This window comes from Achroia grisella, unplaced genomic scaffold (assembly GCF_030625045.1).
Source record: "Achroia grisella isolate CSIRO2021 unplaced genomic scaffold, CSIRO_AGI_Agris_v1 utg544, whole genome shotgun sequence".
Classification (NCBI taxonomy): Eukaryota; Metazoa; Arthropoda; class Insecta; order Lepidoptera; family Pyralidae; genus Achroia; species Achroia grisella.
The window spans coordinates 3,457,435-3,478,910 of record NW_026712929.1 but is presented as its reverse complement, the minus strand read 5'-3'; the positions used below and the strand labels follow the sequence as shown (position 1 = coordinate 3,478,910).

At 31.2% G+C, this 21,476-nt stretch overlaps 2 protein-coding genes across 2 annotated transcripts in view; both read left to right on the top strand.

The window, feature by feature from the left end:
• LOC131847984 (peroxidase) overlaps positions 1-15,261 on the top strand; it is a 31,364-nt gene extending 16,103 nt beyond the window's left edge. Inside the window, exons 3-14 of the mRNA XM_059197717.1 lie at positions 1,146-1,222; positions 1,311-1,401; positions 6,087-6,278; positions 6,842-7,038; positions 7,710-7,883; positions 11,385-11,463; positions 11,590-11,735; positions 12,104-12,345; positions 12,961-13,093; positions 13,433-13,895; positions 14,394-14,540; positions 14,805-15,261. Coding sequence (XP_059053700.1) covers positions 1,146-1,222; positions 1,311-1,401; positions 6,087-6,278; positions 6,842-7,038; positions 7,710-7,883; positions 11,385-11,463; positions 11,590-11,735; positions 12,104-12,345; positions 12,961-13,093; positions 13,433-13,895; positions 14,394-14,540; positions 14,805-14,943 — 2,080 coding nt within the window. The 3' untranslated portion in view covers positions 14,944-15,261. The remainder of the gene's footprint in view (positions 1-1,145; positions 1,223-1,310; positions 1,402-6,086; positions 6,279-6,841; positions 7,039-7,709; positions 7,884-11,384; positions 11,464-11,589; positions 11,736-12,103; positions 12,346-12,960; positions 13,094-13,432; positions 13,896-14,393; positions 14,541-14,804) is intronic.
• A 3,252-nt stretch (positions 15,262-18,513) lies between these two features.
• LOC131847968 (putative uncharacterized protein DDB_G0282133) lies at positions 18,514-21,391 on the top strand. The gene is made up of 4 exons (XM_059197698.1): positions 18,514-18,534; positions 18,611-18,839; positions 19,089-19,989; positions 20,131-21,391. The coding sequence occupies exons 1-4, from the start codon at positions 18,514-18,516 to the stop codon at positions 21,389-21,391; spliced, it is 2,412 nt and encodes an 803-aa protein (XP_059053681.1).
• The last annotated feature ends 85 nt before the right edge of the window (positions 21,392-21,476 follow it).

The following is a 21,476-nucleotide window of genomic DNA, read 5'->3' as shown; positions in this document are numbered from 1 at the left end:
GATAGTAAACCTTCATATTTACGATATTATTGCGTGGTACAATTAGATGTGATTGTCACTCATGAACCTTTAGCCCGAGATAATAATCCAATGTAGGTCATATCGTGATGTCAATAGGCGTATGTTACTCATAGTCACGAACTTCATAAATACCTTAATTTATAGGGTGTGAAGACATAGAGGACTATTTCAATTCAATTTTGTAAAGTCTGCTATTTTTCTATTCTGATCTAAAGGTAGATTTTGTAAAAAGTTGTCTACGTAGGTCCTCTGTCTACCTAATTCAGCAGCCAAGTGTAGTGTGTATTGTTATTTATATTATTTTTTGGGATGTGTGCATTAACATCAAATAATATCGTTCCGTAGTATAAAATAAAGTAAAATCACAGGGTAAGAGACAATATATTTTATTATATTAATACTCCGAACAGTGGTATCACAGATGGCACATGATGACGTAATGTCATAATACTGTTCATGTATATAGGTGACGTTTACCAACAAGTGGGTCGACAGGTGCTTTGGCATTCTAATTACATAAAAAATTTAATTAATAAAAAAAATATTTAAAAACAATTAAATAATAGGTAAACTATACATGGGAGTAACTTTTGTCTAATTAAGTAAAATTCTTCCGATCATTTTATTAAAATCTTTATAATTGTGTAAAAATAATAGCCTCAGTTTTAAAGGATGTGTGTTGTGCTTTACTTTTTATCTCTCTCTTTCTTTTTATCTCTTATTTAAAAAAACTAATTAGTATAAGTTATTACAGTAATAAACATAATTGTAGTTTTTAAAGGTCTACAGGAGTAAATACCTATGTCAAATTAACGTGATATTGTATGCCGGAACAATTCACGCTTGACCAGTTTTAACACACTTACTTAATACTACAGTATATATTACTTTAGCCCACGGCTATTGTTTTTTTTTTGTTTGTAAACCGATACGAAAAAATAATAAACACTAAATATTTAGTATAGATTTCCACACAGACAAAATTCCAACTCCTTGTTTTTGGTTCTATTACGTTGGTAAAGTTCCCAAATAATAGTTTTTCTCATATATCTTCCGTCGGCCGGTTACATTTAAATTATACATGTGTATAACTAACATAATTGTAATATCTATTTTTGTTTCAGTGGTTATGAAGGACAACACACGTGTATCACCTACGATGCAGTTAATCAAGCATATTTGGAAGCTAGAAACAGAATTGGTTAGTACTCCACTTACTACTATTTATTACCATGTTAGAATTACAAAATTCTTTTTTATAATTATTTTAATTTTTGATTATTTTACAGTGGTAGCTCAACCAAAAGGCGATTGGAAAGCTGAGGACTTTGCAAGCGTCGGCGAACTGTTACTAGATATCTCTATCAACTTAGCAAGAATGTAAGTAGAACATTTTTTTATGTTTACCTAAGAATGAACCAAATAACTCTACTATAACTTAAACATCAGTACATTTATTGTATATAGATAATAGCATAAGTTCGAAAGACATTGAATAGAATATATGAACTAAACCATTGCATTATTTAAAAAATTCAATTGTAATAGGTATGTTAAATTCAGTCAAAAGTCGTTTGGCTAAAGTTAGTAATTCGTTTTATGGCAATTGCGTAAGGTTTTACAATAAAATACCAATATGATAAATCTGCAGAAAAAAGATTTAAATGTCAAATAAAACATAGCAAAAAAGTTACTATAAAATTGAAGAATTATAATAATGTTTTTGTAGAAAAATTTTAAGTACATAGCACTGACAATATTATCTGATTACACTAATAATGAGTGCATAAATGTTAATTTTCTTTATATAAAAAAAAACATATCAAAAAGAGCAACACACAAGTTTTTGCTCATTCTTCTTGTGATGAATCCATTCCGAATGAGTGGTAGAATCAAAATGATATTCAAAAGAAGAGTTTATTTGAATAAAGATTATTTCTATTTCTATTTCTATTTCTAAATATTACAATTGTTTAGTTACCACCCCAATATGATGAGATGGTTAATTTTCACAAATAGTTTTTTTCTAACCTACTGATATGAAGATTAAAATGATTAATTGTACCAGATTATTCAAACACGTGTGTGGCGTTGTACTTATAATTTCTAAGGGGTAAAAAATAATTTTTCACTGGTACATATCTACATTTATGACGAAATATTAATTTATAACTTATTATCTAAAACCTTTTAGATTTTTATTAGATTCTTATTCGTATACAGTAATGTAATATGTAGGTTATTAATGAAATCTTAAATTAACACTTCATATTACGTACCAACTAGGTATCTAACTATTACCTGTCCAATAATACCTAATCTAGAATGCATGTTACAGAAGTTGGGTAATGAAACGCTAAGGCAATTTTAACTTGCACGGTGATAAGATTGCAAACAAGTCATAGCAAACATAACCTAATAACATTTAGTTGAACAATAAACTTTTATAAAACTTTGGTACATATCCGACCTTGCAATACGTGGCGTGTTCTCATTATCCTTTCGGGTTGATATGTACAGATTAACAATGGTTGATCACTTAGAAAGGTTTTCAAGGCTGGCCGGTCATCTGATCACACGAAGCCAAGATCTTTTGTCTTCTCATTTTATTTACGGACAATGAAGTACTCACGACGCGGAAAACTGAACATGAATGAAGATCACGCAACGACTGTGACAGTTTACAAACGGATACCATTATGTAATAATAACTTTATTTGTCTGGCTGTTGACTATGAACAAAGTAGGTATATATAATGTCGCGATCACACGTTTACTAAAATAATTACTTAATTAAGTACAAAGTTAAGGATGGAATGGTTATATAACAATCCTCTGCAAATAAATTGGTTCTTTACATACATACATGTTCACATATCCATAGAGATTCATCGCTTATAGCCATAACTCTTTTCATGCATGAACTCCAATTTTAGAGAATTTTGTCTTATAAATTATAATGCATTCATATGAGATCAGCCTGATTCGTCTGCATTTCAGATCAAAGTCAGTAGCAATTCACTTTCGCAGTCCACTTTCGCATCGTATCTATTTCTTCCATAATTCCATATGTCCGACACACCGTATCATGGCCTTTCTCAATTTTACATCGACACTTTCTTGTTTCTTTCAAACTTTCGCACTCTCTTGCACTTCTATACATATATTACTATATGTATAGAAGTGCAAGATATTCTATACATATACAAAAGTTACGTTAATTATACATATATTGTATAAAAATAACAGTAATATTTTTTAATAATATTGCGGTATTTTGCTGATCTCTATGTTTTTACCGCATCACTCGTATTTCAAGCACACCTTATATATTTTGTTTTATTTTTCATATATTACAATTGAAAATATAGTAAAAAAGTATACATTTTTATGTGTATACAAATACTTATTTTTTAACATTGTACACAAAGAACTACTAATTCCCAAACTGAACAAAACTGTAGGTACTAGGCAACTGTTCATAATTTATGAACCACGTTCTTGTCGGCGGACCTCTGGATATCTTATAGACAAACAGATATGCCCATGAACTGAAATAACAGTAACCGCCTTACACCACCAAGGTCGTTAATGTAGATTTCGTTATTCAATTGTAATAATTAACAATATTATCTGCAACAAGAAAATATCAATATGTTCTTTTCACCTTACCCCACTCGAGCGCCCACATACCCTACAGTGAATGCTAAACACTAGACTTTTTATTCTGCAGTTGGTGTACATGAGCCCTTGATCTTAACATTTGGTATCCGTCACTTATACAGGCTATGTGCACTGACCTTTTTAAGTGAACGGATAACGTAAATGTCATCTCTGTTCACTCATTAGCGCAACTAAAATACCTACTTGTTTCTGAATCAGTCCAGCGCCAATGACTCAGAAGCCGACAGCCGGAAATATGTCAAGAAGTGCATTAAATCGTCAATAGGTCCAGTTCCTTGTCTATTCAGTATAACTATTCATTAAATCTATTCACAAAGTTCATATGCACAACATAAATTACTGTATGTATTTATAAAGCACGTATAGAAAGGACAAAGTCATTAAGGGTAACGATTAACGAAATGATAAATGGTTTTAACAGATGAGGAATTTAAATAAAGATTATATGTAAGGTATACCTCCTAAATAGTGAAGGGCGTGTGGGTCACGGTACGATAGGTTAACACTGATCCAATAATAATAGTTTAGGATACCTACCTTATAGCTACCTTAAAGGCAAAGGTACATAGATACTATCAGTATAAAAATAATCTATTAAACATTGAAGAGTTTTCATGGTGGAAATAATAAATTATACAAAAAATATTTTTTATTCGTCTTATTATAAATTAAACATAACTTTAGAAGAAAAATATAAAATTTAATATTCAACACTTCTTGAGTCGAAATACTTTTATACTGTATCTACCTGATAGTTATTAATGTTAGTTAGATATTAACACAAATTAATTTAGTAACTTCTAAATAAGTATCTAATTGCATAAAACAATATACCTACAATTATTTGAACTATATCTAATAAACGCCCATATTTAGTGAGTTAAAATTACTTTAATTTTAGAAATAAAATTTACAATTCCACAGTAAGCTGGTAGGCTGACTTTTATAAGTGCCTATTACTTCTGGTAATAACTAATTGCCCTAACTATGCAACCTCTGTAATATTCTACATAAATTGCAAATGTCAGCCTATTCAAGGTTAATATTCGTCGTATAATTGTATTAGGTAAGTCTATCATAACTTGAACTATTCAACTAATTTATTTCATGTAGGTATCACGCTTATCGTTGCGTATCATCATGAAGGTCGATAACTCGATACATAGAATTTAATTTAACTTCTGTCTCTACATGATTGACATATCTAGGCCGCGACTACATTGATACTGAGATAGATACATATTGTTTTATTATAACTTGACATACAGCTTCTGAATAATGACAGTAATGTCAATGATACGGGCGTCTAAATTAGCAATACATTCTTATATGCAAATAGTACTCTATATTAACATTCTATATATATACGGCATACGTAACATGTACATATATATTTATTTTGACCGTAAAATATGTCCAACAAGATGTTGTGTGTCTGTTTCTAATATTGAAATAACCGTTTTTTACTACATGCATATGAATATAAATACGATACAAACAAAACACAAAATAACATTTTTTAAAAATTTTGTATGTCTGTTTTTTCCGGCTAATCTCTGAAATGGCTGGACCGATTTTGACGGGACTTTTTTTGGCAGCTGATGTAATAAGAAGTAATTTAGGCTACTTTTATTTTAGAAAAATAAAGCTAAATTCCACGCGGACGAAGTCGCGGAAACACTAGTAGATGAATAAAAGAACAGATCCTTTTTTACCTTTTCTAAAATGTTTGGTCGTTCTGTCTTAAATCGACAATTATTTCCGTATGCGCGAACCGCCATATCAATTTATATATCGACACTCTGCTTTTAAACTATCTCACTCTCGGACAATAATAACAGAACATAACAAATAAAAAGCCAGAACGAATCTTGTAAAGACCAAAAGTCACTAGGTAATCTCGAGTGACTTGCTTCACAAATGACTACGTAATAATATAATGGCAACATTGAAGCACGAGGACTTGTTCGAAATCATCACTTGCGCAATAAGAGTAGTGGAGAGAGGTATCTACCCATCACGTGCTGGGCTATACTTACTACGTGTACTTTTATAAATTTCATATTATCATAATATTCTCGTTTGGATGCATTGGTACATATAAAACAACAATATTGTTGGATTATGGAAAACAACAACTAAAAATGTTGTTGTATAATAATTATGTTACAAGTGCTTTGTAGTCAGCCGACGCTTTCTAAAGTATTCTTGCACAACAAAACAGAACGTTATTAACCCTCTTCTATTCTTTTATGAACCAAATACGGTGTTCAATGGTTGTGTACCTTTTTTAGTCTGTATAGAACATAAATACACTAAAAATATTTTGTAAGCATAAAAATTCTTAAATGACAGCTTAATAAATGTTACGTTTTCTACAGATATGGCTTGACTTATGAGGAAATCGAAAAGGGTCTGCCCCTGATCGATACATCACGTACACTCATCCGCGAAGTGTGCCCACCAATATTCTCCCATGTTGAATGTAGAGCTGGTAAATATAGAAGATTCGATGGACTGTGCACCAACCTTCAACATCCAACTTGGGGTGCTACTATGGCACCTTTCCAAAGGTAAAATTTCATTCATTTTATTTTTAACTAGCTCTAGCAACTTTGTCTAAGTGACTTTTAATTCATACTTTTCTCCTATTGGTCGTAGCACGATGTTATAATTAATTTTCCTTTTTATTCTGAGTAATAGTTATTGAGATTAGTATGTAAAACTAAATGAACTCTTTAGCTTTTTATAATGTTAGTATAGATTTTAGAAGTGAAATAGGTATACAATCTGATTAACCAAGAACGTAGAGGATATCATGATCCCACTGAAGCGTAGCCATTTCTGAAGACTAAGGTATTATGTCTGTGAATTTAGAAACATTTTTCACCTTTCGAACTGAAACAAATAAAATACTCTAAAATATTTGATAGCGTTTGGCAGTTATTTTTTATAACTCTGTAAAGATATCTAGCCTATCCTACAAAAAGCTATTTACAGGACAAACTATGCCTAAGAAGTATTAAATAATTAATTAAATTAAAATTAACTTAACTTAAAATATAAAAAAACATACCAATTATTTTGTAATATGTAAACTAAAGTATAGAAATACAATTCAATGATTTGTTATCAGATTGATCGGCCCACTTTTTTCTGACGGCATCAATGCTCCGCGCATTTCGCACACTGGTCGTGACCTCCCGCTCTCCAGAGTGGTCTCGCGTACCATGCACCCTGATGAAGGTTTCCATGACCATGCTGGTACGGTGATGGTCATCGCCTGGGGACAGTTTATGGATCACGACTATACACTCACGGGCACACCGCTTGGTAAGTTGTATTTTTCATTAAATAATTATAGTACGAAATATATTATTACCGAGTATTTGTTTAATGGAGTTGATGACTTATATGATGTGTTATATTGTATTATATAATGTTCGTGTATAGTAGGAATGTCTACGGAATTCTAGTAATGTTCGGCGCCAATTAGTATAAGAACTGATGGTACGCCTTTTCTGTCCATATATTTGTCACACATAAATAGTGAATATTATCATAAATACTTACTTAACATTTAGAAAGCGCTCTTATGTCGATATAGCCACCGTATTAAAATTCACACCCATTGCAGAAAGTACTTAATATTATAGAAATAGTAATATTATAAGTTACACAGGTGCAAAAGAAACAAAAAAATAAATACTAATTAAGTTTGAAATTCATAAAAGAATTCAATTATAGGATAATATGGGAGCTGCAACTCGTAATCCCTTTGGAATTGCTAAAAAAATACATAAAAATTGGCAGAATTCATGGAGATATCAAGTGCCTAACTAAGAATACCTGCAATTCATTTTCTTACTTTCTAGTTGCACCTAAATAACATCAAATATTAAATAGTTTCACAAGAATTGATAGTAGATGAACGCAACATTAAATACATGAGTAAGCTAAACCTAAATCGATGTAAATATTGCAAATCACTATTCGATCTGCAGATCCAATAAACCGTAATGACCCCGAAGAATGCTGCAAGCGGCCCCAGCATTTGAAGCACCCGTACTGCAATGAGATCCGAGTACCTGACGATGATTATTTCTACCGTCTCTTCGGCGTGAAATGCATTGACTTCGTACGAGGATTCCCTTCGCCGCGTCCCGGATGTAGATTGGGTAAGTCTAGTCTATGAGTCAGATTAAAAGTCAAATATTTTTATTAACCAATTTTTCGATTTACCACGTCACTTTAATTTTATCGCCACTACATTGCATATTGTATTCGAACATCAACTTAATATTGCTCAAATAACCTACCTATTTTTATTTTTTGTGTAATATTTATATTCTCCTTGAGAGATATCTAATATCGTCACAAGTAACGTAATCGATAATATCTATAACTAATTAAACGTATCTAAATGCATGAAACTAAATTCGATGAGCGATTGGTACTCTTCTTTAGTACATATCTATATTTTACTATCATCTATAGAAAAATAGAAGAAAAGAATACTGTACCAAAATTATCTATGTAACTAACATTAATAAAAAAAAGTTGCGCAGTTTCATACAAAAATAGTGTAATTTTAATAGTGTAACTTAAGAATAAATGAGTCTAGTCACTCTTTTCTACTACCGCTTATTGCTGGCAGCTTGCCATTATTTTTATAAATTTTGATATATCTCTCCTTCATGAAATCAATGTACACATATTATTATATCATGTTTTTTCTTCAATAGTATATTCATCTGGCTCCAGTCACACCGCTTTATAATTTTAAAGTGTACAGTAATAAAATTAAATTGTACATACACCGAGGTTTGACCTGTCAACAAACTTTATGTAGAATGGTTGAGCAACCACAGCTGACCACTCTGCGGTTGATTTACGACATTATTATACAAAATTTGAATCTATTATTGATACGTGAAACTTACGTCTGTGCGGTAATTTACACTATGTATTCTATTTTTGCAGACAACTGTACTCATTCATTTTTCTTACCGCTAATAATTTAATAGTTAATTAGAATTTCTGGAAATTTCATTTCATTTCCTGTGTGTTTCCGGCCTATTCATCTCCCAAATGATAATAATTATCCAGGACAATTTACACATGCCATCTAATTCTAAACCACCTAAAAAAATACTGAAACTTTTTTTTATAAATACATGCATATAACACATATAATACATCTATCTATAAACACACCCAGGCTAAAACAAACAATCATAGTTATTTTTAAACTGTCGATTTTGGTACACATTAATAATATAGTTAAACAGGACTATACCATTAACTATACAAATACTATTGTAGGACTACTGGTCCTACAGTAGTATGGTTAATAGTATTTGCTTATTTAACTCGTGACCACGGCTATTGCAACCTAGTCAAAAAGTAGAAACTGATAAATACCCATAGTTTTCATAAAATTATTGAAGTTAAGAAGATTAAATACAAATAATAATTATTATTATAAATACAAATGTTTGTACAGTTCGATAAATCGAACCCGCGACCATTGGAAGTGTAGAATGCGGTGTGCTAAGTCGCTAGACGACATCTGGCGCTGTCCAAAATGCTCTTTGTAGGATAATCAAAGTTTGTCTGGTCCAAATATTTGTTTTAAGTACCTAATTGGGACAAACAATATTATAAATAAACGTAGGTAGCTGTTTAAAATATTTTCTTCGATCGAGTACACAAATGGATATAAGAAAAAATCCGTGGGCGATTGATGCAGTCATCCTAACGGTAAATGGTGTGAAGCGACCATTCAAATAAATACTAGCTGACCCGCGCAACTTCGTCTGCATCACACTAGCTCAATTTACATAATATCTTTTTAGGTTATAGCCTATGTTTTATTCTGATGTATATTTAATTTTATTAAATAATATAAGCTATATTACTGTAAAGTTTCAATAAAATCCGTTAAGTAGTTTTTGCGTGAACGAGTATCAAACACCTATTCCGTGATAATAAACTTTCGCGTTTATAATATTGGTAAGATAAACTGTAACATACGACGTTTTTCGAATAACACACAAACCGGTCACAGAATAGCCGGCCCTCGACCTTTGAACCATCTCCTAAAGAGAGGGAAAGTAAACCGCGCCGGTTACGTACACGTTCCCAGATTGCGTAATCTAGTGCAAAACATTCGCCAAACAACTAGTCGCCACTACTGACTCATGTATTAATTCATGCCTTTCTTTCACACTCAACTTAAAAAATATGAAATTCACATTCCGATGTTAATGAAGCGAATACTTATGGGCGATAAAATTAATGGTATAATAAAGGTACGTGTGAGATTTATCAAACATTGGATACAAATGGTAAATATTATGTAGGTACGAACAGTGACAATAAAAAATAAGACAATTCTAAAAACTGTAAATTTTTTATGTTTTTTGTATTCAAAATTGGTATACCTAATAATAAATATATAAAAATGTGCAAAGTGTTTGCAATAATACCTATTATTTGTTCAATTGACAAGAACTTAAAGTTCTTTACATTATATACATTAAACATTCATTATATAACAATTTATTTTAAATTATATATATTGGAATAGGTACTAACTAAAGACGACGAAGCTAAGACTATTGTCTTTTTAAGTATATGAAAGCTTTTATCTATTGTATTTTGGTTGTTAACTATGAGTCTAGATACTAGAACAGAACTCTGTTAAGTTTAAATAAGAATAAATTCTGAATAATTTTAATTAGTTAAGTATAACATTATGAACCTAATATGCACGAATATTTAACTATGTATAAAATCGAACAGAAACTGTAAAAACATTTATTGATTACATACTAGAATTTAATGTTTTTACCTTTAATATTAATATCGTAATAAATTATAATACTTAGCAAGATACTGAAGACAAACTATACTAATTAGATATGATTACCGTGAAGGCTGTCTTGTCTGTATAATATGCAGTGATTGGTTACATTTTTATAATTAAATACTGAGATACGGAGACAGATTGATGAATGTGACTAAGTATGTAATAGTTTAAAACTTTTAAAAGCTTTATAATTTATTTAAGAACTATAAGATATCGTAAAATAATAAGGTCACGATACCTAATCGGTATGCAAAATGTATGCTATATTAAAATGTTTTTAAATTTTGCACCCATAATAAACATCATAACATCGACACTCGCAGTGATATCAGCATATTACTATAGTAAATTTTAATTATTATAACAACATTAACAATGTTTTATATTTCGAAGGCGTGGTTCAATTATGATTCTTCTTTAATTTTATTATTAATTATAAATTATTAACCGGGTCTTAACACGAAGAATTTTATGGCAAATAAAGGTATGTACCTCTCTCGACGTTTCGACTAGGTTGCACTAGCCGTGGTCACGAACTGACTGGAGTATAGGAGGATTTTAAGGGACCTTTAAAGTAGGTTCCATGTGCATTTGGATGTATAATTAATTCTGTATGTGTAGAAATTCATGCGGGTTGAGATATTAGGTACTAAATATGAGGAAAATAACCTGGAAATGATCACTCAAAACTAACGCGTGATTTGCTATACTAACGGCATCTGTTTGAACACATAATACCACGCTTAAAAGCCTTTTGTGAGAGCGGTTTAATGTTCTCATTATTGAAGATGTTTTTTTCTTGCAGGATCAAGAGTACCATTCAACACATTAACTGGAGTACTTGATGGGAACACTGTATATGGTGTAACAGAGAAATTCGCTAGGTAATGTGTATATTTATAATTACAATTGACTAATCTTGAATACCACCAACAAATTTAGTGGGCATGATGGATCCTTTATTGCCTTATACCTTAATATTTATATATCTCTCAACAATGTTATTTCAGAAAGTTACGTACAGGATTCGGTGGACTTCTACGTATGAATCCAGTTTTCAAGGATTATGGTCTGAAAGACTTGTTGCCACTGAAATTAGACATTCCAGATGAAGGATGCACTCGACCAAACAAGAATATGTACTGCTTTGAAGCTGGTTTGTAATTTTTACTCTTTCCACTACAAACTTATATATGAACAATATTATTAAATGCCTTTTCTCGTAAAAATATTTAAATTATTATTTATTATAATGTTTTCTAAGTCATGAGACAATTTTTGTAAAATGTCTCCTTATCTACTTTTCCAATATAAAATATACTAAGAGAGATAGATATTACGAATGTCACAAAATGTTTTATGAAATAATTTAATAATATTTATAAGTTGTATATTATAGATTATTTAATCTCTATTTAAAGTAAAATGATGCTTGAAACCACTTGATTATAGAAATTTATAATTAAAACCGAGGTGCCGATTCAGAAGACCAGCTATAAAGTCTTTTTATTTTTATAAATTCAGGTGAAATCCGTGTGAATGAACAGTTGGTACTGACTGTGATGCATACACTCATGGCAAGAGAACATAACCGTGTAGCCCGTGGTTTAGCGGAAGTGAACCCACACTGGGACGACGAGACTCTGTTCCAAGAAGCACGCCGTATCAATATCGCTGAAATACAACATATCACTTACAACGAATTCTTGCCTATTCTACTAGGAAAAGATGTTATGGAGAAATTTGGTTTAGTGCTACAGAAAGAGGTAACATTTTGACGTTTTGTAACCATTTATTAATTTTTTATCTGTAATGAAAACCGAACGGTGTACACCGGTGGCCCCGATCGTCCCTCTGATCGATAAATTACGACGGCCTGAGTCGAGATTCAAGCCCCTTACCCCCGTCAGGTAGTTGGCTTACAGCGTCCTTAATTGGGTTTAAAGTAAGCTCACCACTCGCCCCCCATCGTTTGGTGAGGCTGTAATGGCAAACTGCGGCCAACATAAGAATAGTTTGAAAAAAAAACTGTAATTCAGATACTGCAATCGACTTATTCGTTCAGTGTAACGCCTCTAGAGAAAATATATGTTGACTCGAAATGAAATTTTTAATCATTTCATTTCTTCCTGATTACTCCTCGTTAAGTAGGTGATCGCAACAAAGCGTAGGTCATAAATTAATATAATCCATGTCGATATCATATATCGTTGAAATTATCTTAGATACTTAACGATTTGCATATATACATCGTAGCTACAGTAAACAATATTTTACTATGATTATATGATAAACACATAGTATGCATATAAAATAATCTTCAGTCTATAACTAAGTTAATTGAGTTGAGTACATATAGTATATATATAAAATAATTGTAGGGTTATTGGGACGGTTACGATCCCGACGTGAACACCGATGTGATTGATGCTTTTGCCGCCGCCGCATACCGCTTCGGACACTCGCTGTTGCCCACAGCTGTTGAACGATGGTCCAAAGCCCACAAATTCATTGGTAAGTATTAGTTATAATATGAATACAAAAAATAAAATATAAACTCAAACCCATTCTTATAAGTAGAAACTAAAAACTTATGAGTTACTAAAAATAACTTATTGATAAAATGAGAGTAAATGCAATAGCAACACAAAATGGCTTTTGAGGTATTACGAGTTAGTATATGAAACTATGCTTTCTAAAAATGATAATTCAATACTACAATACATAATTTCATATTACAGTAATTGGCAAAGAAAATTCCAATAATCTTTGTTATTATATACTATAAGGTTTTTCTTCTGTCTAATTTACAGATTTTTCTATAATTTTCATATGATTCATTTTTTGTTTCAGCATCAAAGAGATTGTCAGATCTTATTCGACGACCGTACGACTTATACAGAGCTGGTGTCCTCGACGAATACGTAATGGGTTTGATGAACCAAGTAGCTCAAGCTATGGATGACTCCATCACACAAGAAGTTACAAACCACCTGTTTAAGAAAGTAGGCGCCCGATTTGGCATGGACTTAGTCTCGTTCAATATGCAAAGAGGTCGAGAATTCGGTCTACCTGGTTACATGGAGTTCAGAAAGTTCTGCGGTTTATCTGGGGCTGATAGCTTCCAGGATCTCTTTGGCACTATGTCGAATGATACTGTACAGAAATACCAGACAATATTTGAACACCCAATTGATGTAGATCTCTGGTCCGGTGGTGTGTCTGAGAGACCTTTACCAGGTTCCATGTTGGGACCCACGTTTGCTTGCGTTATAGCCACACAATTCTCTTACTCCAGACGAGGTGACAGATTTTGGTGAGTATTCATTATATTATATTAATAATCGATTTATTTTAATACTATAAAAAAAATTAAAACTGTATATTACAAGAATTTTATCGAGGTAAACTTTAATGAGTCGTCTGCGTGGGAATCCCTGTCTACCTATTTTAGCTGCCAAGCGGCTTACTTTATAAGCTATTTTCTTTGAAGGATGAAATAAGGCAGTGTAATTACATAGAAGAGAGAATAGATAAGAATGGTATCCCAGGTGTCGCATGATAGTGTAACGTCATAGTCTTGTTTGTATATATCGACGACTGTAACTACTTACCATCAGGTGGCCTTAACTTTATTTACCGTTTCAATTATATAAATAAATCTATTAGTTTCTATGGGTACATATCTTTATATCTTTGCGACGTCTATTTAGACAATTTTGTTGTATGTAAAATCTTAATATTATAAAATACAAAACAGTACAATCTGCTAGCAGTTAATAAAGTTATTGATAATAAAATTTATGTTTTGTAGGTATGAATTGCCAAACCAACCTTCATCGTTCACACCAGAACAACTAGTAGAAGTAAAGAAGGCTCGTCTTGCTCGCGTCATTTGTGATAACACAGATATCATTGATACTGTCCAGCTTTATCCCATGGTTTTGCCTGACCATGAACTGTAAGTATACTATATATCTCTTTTATAATACTGGAACTGGTCAAGTTATAAATAAGAATTTGATATGAACCATTGAGAACATATCAGAATATTATATCTTATTTAATCGAATGAATATTAATTGAAATATTAATATTGTTTTCTACCTACATATTAATTAAAAATTTCAATAATAAATCGAACATAATTTCCATGTTTTAAAATTTTATTTCGAATATGAAAATAAAATCAACAAATTACGACTAGCTTCATCTTATTTTTCAGAAATCCTCGTGTACCCTGTAGAAGTGGTATAATTCCCTCAATAGACTTCACAAAATGGGCGGAACCCGCGCCATTCCATGGTGCCGCGAAGCAATTCGTGAGTAGCTTCACATACGATCCATATACAGGAAAAAAGTAGTCACTAGCACTTAGACTGTAGTGATCAGAATAAAATGCACCTATATTAGGTATCGGGAGGTTACTATGTAAATATTACGGTACAGAGGCGTCAGTAGTGAATTAAGGGTAACAATCGTTATACAGGTACAAAAAATCCTTATTTGGTATCTAATCTTGTGATACATGTAACTTTTTATTTTAAATGATATATGTAGTTATGTATAAGATATATTCTAGCTTATGATAAATCTGGTTACCCCTGATACACTACTATATGTAGACTAGACATCAAGTCAAAATTTTGTCAATCCGCTAAGTATATACCTTCAAGTCAAACTTATAGTCAAGTCAAGTAAACTTAGAGTCGTGTATAAAGAAAAGTAAATCGGAACTACCTCCAGGGTCGATATTGATTTCACCTAGATTCACTTAACCCAATAGGGTTATATACATATCGTAACAATTTTGCAACATATGTACCTATAAACGTTACAATTTGATTATTCTTAGTGGACTGTCAAATGACTACATAATTAAAAAGTATTAGCTCTCCGATTTTATCCGGTACCATAAAATCGGCATTAGCAAACATCTTGTAATATACTTTAGCTAGTAAGAGTCAAAGTATATTTAGTGCGATTATTAATTATCTTATTTATAAAATAGATTAAGTGACGTGTACAAAATTAATGTAATAAATGGCTTAGCAAAGGCCAATTTGCTTGATTGCCATATATTTGTAGCTGAAATACCTACATATGTAATGTTACTGTTTTTCGGATTGATGCTCATCTCAATATTCTTTTTTAGTCAGGTGACGAGCAACAATACTTTGTGTTCTATTAAATTTAGATAATTATTATACACAGTATCGTAAGAAAACATTTTCATAAAAACTACAATAATCAATATTGAAGGTTGCTAATAGACATTCTTGTAAAGTGTGACCATTTTTTTTATTGATTATAATGGAATAAAGCATCCACCTGCGCTAACTGTTTGCACGGGCTGGATAGAGGATGATAAAATAAGCATGAGGTCAGGTCAGTTTGCCCATCGTGATTATATAACCAAGAATTGACCGAACCGATAATTTCCAAATGCAACGGCAAATGGTATATTGCTAGCAATGGGGACACTAGACCCTATTACTAACAATCCCATTGCCCCCAAAAGTAAACATTTAGTATACTTTTTAAATGTCAAATGTTCATATGCAAATTGCACGTTTGATATTATTACTGAAACCAATTTATTATTATGGTACCTAAGTACATGCCTCACACGCCACAGATGCCATCCATTAGATATGTATATGGCTGAGAGGAATACTATTGGTGACTTGAGAAAAAAACGAGCCAGAACGTTTTACTTCACTGACTGGAGGTTGCTACATAAATATGCTCGAATATTATTATATATACATAATTGTTGAGAGTCAAAATCTCGCAAATCCCGCTCTCTTTTTAGTCGTTGTTTTTGGAGACGGTTGGTTATAGTACTATTACTTCTTGAATTAATATGTAGAATCTGTAAACACCGTTAGTATGTAATATATATATAATAAATAGTTTCAGTAAAAACAAACAAATAAACATAAGTAAATGTTATTTTTTTATACTAAAATGATAATATTTACATACTATTATGTATCACCTCCAGTTTTCGTAGTTTTATTAGACCTATTAGTAGTAGTATCTAGTAGAATCTTGCCTGTTTCAATAGATATAGTCAAATATTCTTGTGTCTGATTAGGTACATAATGTTATATAACTCTGAATCAAATATTAGATACTATCACCATGAAAATTGTGGTTTGTCAAAAACTTAGCAGTATTCTCATACTTCATACTTAGGAACATATTACCTATTTATGATTCAGCATTGCCAACCTTAAAACATTGAGTCTCATACGAGGGAGTAAAAAATCTCGTACGAGGATGACATGTCCTTATACCGATGGTTAAAAATCTCATACCTCTACTTACGAACGTACATTTACGAGAATTTGTATCACTACTATGATTATTACACTATATATTGATCAGTTAATATATTTTGAAGTTTTGTGTGAAAATATTACTGTTTAGTCATATTTTGTAGGTGTTTATTTTTATTTATTTTTAATATAGTCACACTGCACATGTACCTAATTTTAAGGCCTGCATGGTGTGTAGTAGGTACACACGGATATTATGTAGGTAAGTTTATGTAAATACAAGCAACGTAAATAAATATTGGTACCATTAAATTTTGGTTTTATTATCAACTTCACAGCTAAACCCACTATATATACATTTGTAGTTAGAAGTAGATAGTTTTATTGTACACTTTCATAGATGGTGCAAAAAGCAAATAAGCACTAAGGTAGTTTTTTTTGTGGATGATAATGGAATGGTGCACCCGCCTGCGCTAACGGTTTACGCTGGCGGGGCACCAGAAGCACTAAGGTAGTTAGGAGATTGTAGAAATTATAGTCTAATAAATAGCAACGCTATAATTGTATGAATGTATTGATAGCAGAGAATCATATGTAGGTATATCTAAAATTCAAGACAATATTAAAGAAATTTGTTTTAGTTTTAATATTGAAACGACTTAAGTTTTTCATTACATTCACGGAAATTTAGTAGTAATATAGGTACAGATTAAATATATAATAATTAGCTGCCCGTACACTCCATCTACGGCATCACTATATTTTATAGTGATGCAGTTAATAAACGAGTAATCTTATTAATTTCCTTACGTACATTTATCTCGAGATTTCAGCTCATCACAAAACTTTTTTCCATAGATGCTGAAACATCTATCTCTTATAATAATGGCAAGATTTCAAATATACGTGCTACTAAAAATTATCTCCTATATTTACTAACTTGACGTATGTTTGTAGTGCTGTTCACGTGTATAGGCGATGATTGCTATTGTCTGTTACGTTAGAAAATTGAAAATACATAACTTTTAATATATTACATTTGTTAATGGACGTATTTTAATTTAGCTTAACTACTAGTACAGATATAATTAGAAAGAAGAGGTCTAGTGATATCAAAACGGTTATTAGGCAGTAAAATAAAGAAAAGGGAACATCCGGCACGACAAGTTACCGACACAAGATAGAGTGGATGGTGAAATGGTGAACTGAAAAATAGAAATACGAAAACAAAAGAAAAAAATCAGTAAGAGTACGAACCATCAATCTGTGGGAATAAAATGTGATGTAGCGCTAAGAGTTTGACACTAGAATTTATATATCCATTAATACATATAGTTACATACATTAATGAATTTAAAAATGGACCGGCACTAGCTCCACGGTAGTAAAATCTGTTAAAAGTGTAAGTACTGCATGCAAAGCAATTGAACATTATTAATAATAAAATGTATTTTATCTTCATAATAAGGTGAGTGGATCATGGAAAACTATACTCCTTATAGGGCCAATTGTTAATATATATATATACGTTTTTTTATTAATTGGTAGTAGAAATTAATATAATAGTAGTAATATTTTTTCATGCAAATATTATATTTAAAGTTACCAAGCACTTAATACTGAAAAGATTTATGTTAACAATTAATTATGATGAGGAAGATCCGAGATCAAGTTCTGTTCCATATAATATAAAACATCTATATGTAGTAAACAAATTTTACAGATCCAACTTATTATATATTTACAGATTACTGAAGCATACGTGACCACTGACAATAACAAAATTCAAGACACCAATGTTACGACATTACCAACTCAAGATTTTGATTGTATTGAAACTACAGTTTCCAGTAATATTCCTCAATTAGATTCCCATATAAAATTAAACTTAACTATAGCAATTAATACTTCTCCTAAAATTCTTTCTAACCGCACCGCTGAAGATTGTGCAGACAGTGTGGATATTAAAACTGATGGTAAAACTAACAATCTTACGCAAAACTTTATTAAGGCCAATGATACAGTGTTAAAATATGTTTATAAAAAGAATGATGACATTAATTTAATACAAAAACTACAAGGCCATCCAAAAAATAGATTAAAGAGAAGGAAACGTTCAATTAGTAATCAGAATATAACCGAAGATATAAAAGCACATGAAAGTCAAATTACTCCATTAATAGTAAATTATGAAACTTCTCATGATTTACATAATACCCGTACAGAGCCGTTGGAAAATCATGAAACAGGCAACATTATAAAAAATTCTAACTTAGCGGATTTCAATATTGAAACTCTACATGAAAATGCCGACACGCCATTGTTAAACAGCGACAACACCAAAAAAGACCCTAAACAAGAATTTGTAAAAAATAATCATTTACCATTAAATCAAAAAGACAGTGATGAATCTATTGAACGAAATGCTAAAGATACTCGAAATCAGTTTATTGAAAATGATGATAATAGTGAAATAGATAGGTACAAAAATTTTGAACGTCGTCCTCATACGATTGAAAAGTTTAAAAGTAATAAGAAAAGCGAAGAAAGTGAAGAAGATGATACGCAAAATGACGACAGGTATAGAAAAAAAGATTCCTATGAAGACAAAAGCAAAAGTGAAGAAAGTGAAGAAAATTCACAAAAAGATGGCAGGTATATAAAAAAAGGTTCCTATGAAGATAAAAGTAAAAGCGAAGAAAGTGAAGAAGATTCACAAAAGGGCGGTAGATATGAAAAAAAGGATTCCTATGAGGATAAAAGTAAAAACCAAGAAAGTAACGAAGAAGACTCACAGAGGGATGGTAAATATAGAACAAAAGATACTTACGACGACAACAGTAAACAATATAATAAAAATTCTTATGAAAATAAGAATGAACATTATAAAGGAAGCGAGAACAGCAATGAAAGAAAATATTTCAAAAAAAGCAATGATAGAAACGAAAATCAGTCAAGCCATGAGAGTGAAGAACAAAATTCTTCTCGAGATAATCATTCTCCTTATATATCAGGATCTGAAGACAGCAATGAAAGTAAGAAAAAAATATATCCAAACAGCGATAAATTAAGTGATACAAAATCGTATTTAAGGAATGATGATAACGATGAAAAATATTCTTCTAGGTCAAACGAAAAAGAAATTAATGAAAGAAAAGATAAAGATTACTTAGAAAAAGAGGATATTTACAATAATAAAGAATCACAAACAGAAAAAAACAGGCAAAACTTTGAAAATAGTTCAGAAAAAAAATTGAATCTAAATAGATATACTGACGAAACATCTGTGGAGAACAGTAATGAAAGTGAACGAAAATTATTAAACCCAACAATTGACTATAAAAATTATGACCCAATCTATGTTCAGAATAAAAGTACACTGCCTATTATTCAGGACGTTGATTTAAACGACTTCAGCTATGAAAGAATTCAAATAAATAATAAAGGACAAATAGAACCAACCAAAGACATTCACGAATATAATGATGATAGTAATATTTCAAAAGAAGTTTCACAATCAACTACATTTAAACCAGAGTCATTAGAATCAAATGAAAAATATTCAGATACAGGACTGAGTAGTGAAAGTAAAGAAGAGAATAAACAGCCAATACGAATAAATGATGGCGAAATTAAACCGGTTGTGGAAATTACAGTAGAAAACAATAGCGAATCAAGCGAAGCTGAAAGCATTAAAGATACAGAAGACAAAAGCCTTGAAACATTTCTGGGAATTAAAGAAAATAGCGACCATAGCCAAAATGAGAAAATAGTTACACAGAACGAGAAAGAACTGGAAATTGGTGACGTTAAACAACAATTTGAACGAATTCCGTTAAATTACAAACATGATGAAAATAATGTGTCAGAAAATAATGAAAACAATCTTCATGAAACTACAACTATCACTAATAATGAAGACAAAACACAAAACGAAGGTACTTTGGATACTTTGTCAGCTACAGATCCACAATATGATAAACACTTAAACTTTAAATTCGATGAAATTGCAATCAAATTACCTGAAATAAAATTACCAGATGATATTTTAGCATATCCATATGATGAATCTCCATATGGCATTGGAGCTCAAAATAGCAAACAAAAAAAAACACAAGAGAATACAAAAGCAAGGTTTTATGATTACGATGATGACGAAGATAGAGATGAAAATGTAAGCGAAAAAAAGAAAAATCAGGACGTCGATGATTATGGATACCACGGATATTATGGCAAATCTAAAGAAAATGACGAATACAAAAAGGAAAGAAATGAAGAAGAAGAGGAAGATGATGATTACGTGGATTTGTATGAAAAATTTGTTCGAGAACGGTTTGGAAAAAAAGGATCATTTGAAAAACGCTCTCAAAAATTAAAAGATGCAACGCAAATACCGGAAAATACTAAATTGTACCAAACTGTACATGATGTTCTTAAAAAAACACAAGACGTCCAGAAACAGGCAGAACGTAGTGGAGATCCAAATGCAGGATATATGTGGACTCTTGAGTATGGACAAAATTTATAACCACAGCTTAAAGTTGTGAAAAATATTAAATATAGGAAAATTTTATTATTAAATTATTTAAGGCCATACAGTATTTTGAAATCTG

Coding starts and splice junctions, on each gene's coding strand:
- LOC131847968 (XM_059197698.1), top strand. CDS start 18,514: ATGAGGAAGATCCGAGATCAA. Junction 18,535..18,610: donor TGAGGAAGATCCGAGATCAA/GTTCTGTTCCAT, acceptor ATATATTTACAG/ATTACTGAAGCATACGTGAC. Junction 18,840..19,088: donor TGTGGATATTAAAACTGATG/GTAAAACTAACA, acceptor ATACCCGTACAG/AGCCGTTGGAAAATCATGAA.